We start from the raw sequence: 4,628 nt of genomic DNA on the forward strand, positions 1-4,628 counted from the left end.
ACTTCAAAAATAGTTAATGGGATAAACTATTAATTAATAAAATTTTAAATTCCACTGACTGGGAAAAAATTGACACGAGTCGCTTAAAAAATAGTTAATGGGATAAAAAAAATTAAAGAAATTTCAAATTCCACTGACTGGGAAAAAATTGGCACGAGTCGCTTCAAAAATAGTTAATGGGATACACTAATAATTAATGAAATTTAAAGGAAAAGCTCAGGTCACGTCCAGGTTTTCCTCTGCAGGTTCTTGTGAGGAAAAGCAGCTCCACACACACATCACCAGCACACAGAATTATGGGGTTTGGGTTTTTTTTTTCCCCTCAGAACTTCCCCAGCAGCAGCTGACAGAGCAGCTTTTTTTTTTTTTTTGCTTTCACCAGCCCTAATTTGCTTAATAAATCTGCAGGTGACACGGAGGGATCCACTCCAGCCACAGGAGAGGCACCAGAGGAAGGGATGTGGGACTGGGAAGGGCCCAGGCACCACCACAGCTGAATTACCCCTGGGTGATTCTGCTCCAAGGAGCCCCAGGAGCAGCTCAGAACCTTCCAGGCACTGGTTCCAGGGAAACCACACCAGTGCTCTGCCTCCAAGGTCACCCCTCCCAAATTCCAACTGGTTTTCATGGAGATTCATCAGAACTCTCAAAAAAAGACCAAAAAAACCCAAAAAGGCTTCTCCCTCTTCAGGAATCCAATCCATGTGCTGAGCTCTGCTGCCCAACACCTTTCCCAGCAGGAAAAGAGGCTTCCAGACCAACCCTCCAGCTCCTCTCAGTGCCCAGACACATCCTGGTCCCTCTGCTCTGCAACCAGACCCTCAGCGTGGATTTCAAACACTCACTTGTGACCTTCAGCTCAGAGTCCTGAGGTGGGATTTTCCCAAGTTCCTGGGGGGATTCTCCCCAAGCCCTCTGTGGCCAGGACTGTTTTGACTGAGAGGTTTGGTTTTTTTTCAGCTCCAGAGCTCCCCAGCCACCAGCAGAGCAGGATTTCCCCCTCACCACCCCTGACAAACCAGCCAACTTCCCCCCAGCAGCAGAAAGGGGAAGGTCACAAACCAGCAGGACACGGGGAAAGGGGGGAGAACGTGCAGGAGGAGGTGGTGGAGATCCCCAAAAAGGTTCTGACTCCCAAAACCGTCACGGAGGAGAAGTTGGACCTGACCCTGGTGTGAGGTCCAGGTGGGAAGCAGGGCTTGGTCTCAGACCCCTCTCCTCGGTCTCAGACCCTTCTCTTTGCTCTCAGACCCTTCTCTTTGGTCTCAGACCCTTCTCTTTGGTCTCAGACCCCTCTCCTCGGTCTCAGACCCTTCTCCTCGGTCTCAGACCCTTCTCTTTGGTCTCAGACCCTTCTCTTGGCTCTCAGACCCCTCTCCTGGCTCTCAGACCCCTCTCCTGGCTCTCAGACCCCTCTCCTTGCTCTCAGACCCCTCTCCTTGCTCCCAGACCCCTCTCCTGGCTCTCAGACCCTTCTTTTGGGGTCTAAGGCCAAGCAGGCCAGAGGGACACCACAGAGATCCTGGTTTGGGATCTCGTGGGATCAACATTCCTCACTCAGCACATTTCACAGCAAAAAAAAGAAAAAAAAATGAAACCCCAAACTGGAAGGAACCTTCCAACTCCTCACCTGTGAAGAGGGGGCTGAAAACAACCGGGGAAAAGGCACTTTGAGTTCTTGTCAGTCTGTGTTTCCTGTTGGGAACAAGAAAAAAACGGGGTGAGCAGAAGAAAACACCCTTTGTTTGCCCTTCTCAGCCCGGGAGGGACCTTGTCCCTCCTTCCCAGCAGCTCCATCCAGCCCAACCCCACTCCCAGAGCAGGGCTTTGGCCTAAGTAGGGCAGGCCCAGGGGAGCTGGGGCTCTGTCCTGCCACGAAGCAAATCCCCAAGGAGGTAATTAATGGAGCCTTTGGAAAGAAAAGCCCAAGCAAGTCCAGCAGCCAGAGCCAAGGAGCTGTTTCACAACAGACCTCACGCTGCTGCCCTGGCTTGGGCATTGCCAAATTCCTTGGACAAACAGGTTGGGCCCCTGAGCAATCCGGGGCTGTGCCTGGAGCGTGGCTGTGCCTTTGGAGGACACCAAAATACAGGGGGAAGGGAGGGCAGCTAACCCCAGAGATCCCAAAAGAGATGGAAAACAGCTAAAAACACCCCTCTGGTGACTGCCAGGGATACCAGCAATCCCGTGAAGTTGCTTCCCAGCTGGTTTTATATCAATGCTGTGCTCTCCCCACTCCTTCCAGCACCTTTCCTCCCGAATGTTAAAGGGATCTTCCCACATCCAGGCAGAGAAAACACTGAGGCACAGAGCATGGGACTCCCACAGCGTGAATCCAGGGCTGGGGTGAGCAAACTTCTCCTCTTTGTGCCCAGACACATCGCTTTTATTCACACTTTTAATGTTACCTGCTCACCAGTAAAAACACTGAGAGCTCTCTCACCACCACCCTGGCAGAGCTGAGTTAATGGTTGGACTCAACGAACCACAAAGTCTTTTCCAACCTAAATGATTCCAGGATTCCCTATAAAACCCCATTAAAACGTGTGGAAGTGTTTTGATTTCGAGCCTCTCACACCTATTCCAGGTTGGGTTGTTTTGGGTTTTTTTTTTCCCCTCCTCAATTCACCAATTAATCATCCACACCCAAAATTACACTTCTGGACTAATACCAACCAACCTTAACATGCAGTGACAGCTCTGCTCCCACCCACCAAGGCAGCCAGAAAGGAACATTTTCCTGTCACCAAAACAGCTCCATTTCATGCCAAGATTTCACAGCCTCGATTTCCCAGATTTCCCATTTCATCAGCAACAGGGAGAGAGCAAGAAATGCTTCCCATGGGCCAAACCTTCCGCTTCCCAACTCCAGTCTCCCCCCCAAAAAACCTATTCCACACTCCTCACGTTCTGCTGGATCCCAATTCCACGCACACAAATCTGGGAAATGCCTGGAGCTCCAGAAAAATCAGGATTTTAGGGTCACCAACACAACCAACTGATAAATTCGGGTACCAGCCTGGCAAGTGAGTGCTGGCAGCTGCCTGAGCTTGTGCCCAACCCTGCCCCCTTTCCCTCCAACCTCCTCTGCTGCACAAATTCCTCCCCAAAACAGGCAGTTTTGCTACTTTAGCCTTTAAATCCCAACTCCCAGGCCCTGGGTGAGGGGCCACGTGTTGGTATCTCCGTCCATATTTAGTTTCTTGCAGGTCAGCAGAGCCCAGCTGTGGATTTGGGATAACAGGGCTGGTTTTCTTCCAAACTGCTGCTGCAGGAGAGGGGGAAGAGCTGCACCCAGCTGGCTCCAGGGCTGGCAGCTCCATGGGAAGGTGGGCAGGAATCCTGCTCATCCGAGCCCAAACAGCAGGAATTCTGCCTCTTGGGGATGTTTAAAAGTTAAATAACCAGCCACAGACCAAGGGAGCAGCTTCAGCTCCAGTCAGGGACAAGAGTTTGGGAACAAGCAGAGGCAGGAGTCGACCCAAAAGTTATATCCACAGGAACCACCAAATCCACTGGCTCATGGAGAGCACCAGTCCCATCCCACATCCATGGGGGCCTCAGGTCAGGAGGCAACAACCTCCAGCTCTCAGCAGGACCCAGGGAAGGGCCTGGCTCGTCCTTGTCCCACCAGCAGGGGAGCAAAAGCATCGTTAATAACTGCCCTCATCATCAGGATGGGATTCCTGGAATTGGGAGGAGCAGAGTCCTCTCTGAACCACAAGAGTTGCTGCATCAGGCACCTTGAAGTAACCTCTGCTAAAAAAATGTCTAATTAGTGCAAGGAGCTGCATGAGGAGTGACCAGTAAAGTGACCACTGAAGTGACCATCCAGCTCCCTGACCAAGAGAAGATCCAGGCAGCAATTCCCAAGTGTTTTTCTGCTCCCCAGCCCTCCCTCCCAGCTCTCCACCACCTGATCCCTGCCCTGGGAGGTCCCAGGACTCCTCCAATTAACCACAAGCCCATTAGCAAACATTATGTCATTACAGGCACCTCGTTTGAGGCCCATTTAGTCCTTTGCTGGGAACTGTCTAAAGCTGCTCCAACGCCCCACGTGCCAAGGGAGGCTCCTCGGGGGCACAGGAGCTCCAGAAAGGTCTCAACCCCTGCCCAGCTGCAGGGCTGGGAGCTGCCACCTCCCAACCCATCCTCTGCTTCAAAGGGGAGCTCGTTCCGAGGTAATTTGGGCCTGCCCTGGCTGCCTGCGGGGCTCCGTCACCACCACCCCAGGTCGGCACCTCCAGCCTGGAGAAAAGCTTCCTGCTCATCCCCCAGCAGGTCCTTGGCTGCAGGAGGAGGGAACACACCCCAAAAATCCCCAGGGGAGGAGAATGAACCCTGCAGGGAAAGGGCTGTGCTGCAACACTGAGTCCATCCAGTTATCCCCAGCTGCTCCCAGGCTGCTGCCCGGACCTGGGCGGGCTCTCCCGGCCTCCTCCGTCAGGGATTTCGGTTCTGCTGCTGGGAATGTCATGGAAAGTGGTTTCTGGACAATGCACTGGGTACAGAGCAGCTCTGTGCCCTCCACAGCTGGTACCAAACAGCTGGAACACGAGGCTGGTGGAACAGGGGGACACGTGGGGGTCCCACAGTAGATCCCAGGATTTGTCCCTCCATCCCAGCCA

At 52.9% G+C, this 4,628-nt stretch overlaps 1 protein-coding gene across 1 annotated transcript in view; it reads right to left on the reverse strand.

The window, feature by feature from the left end:
- Positions 1–1,999, reverse strand: part of SOCS7 (suppressor of cytokine signaling 7) — an 11,520-nt gene extending 9,521 nt beyond the window's left edge. The window contains exons 1-2 of the mRNA XM_029965861.1: positions 1,978–1,999; positions 1,631–1,750 (exon numbers count right to left, since the gene is read on the reverse strand). Of these exons, the coding sequence (XP_029821721.1) occupies positions 1,631–1,750; positions 1,978–1,999 (142 nt within the window). The remainder of the gene's footprint in view (positions 1–1,630; positions 1,751–1,977) is intronic.
- Between the last annotated feature and the right edge of the window lie 2,629 nt (positions 2,000–4,628).

This window comes from Manacus vitellinus, unplaced genomic scaffold (genome assembly GCF_001715985.3).
Source record: "Manacus vitellinus isolate BGI_N305 unplaced genomic scaffold, ASM171598v3 scaffold_120_pilon, whole genome shotgun sequence".
NCBI classification, from domain to species: Eukaryota; Metazoa; Chordata; class Aves; order Passeriformes; family Pipridae; genus Manacus; species Manacus vitellinus.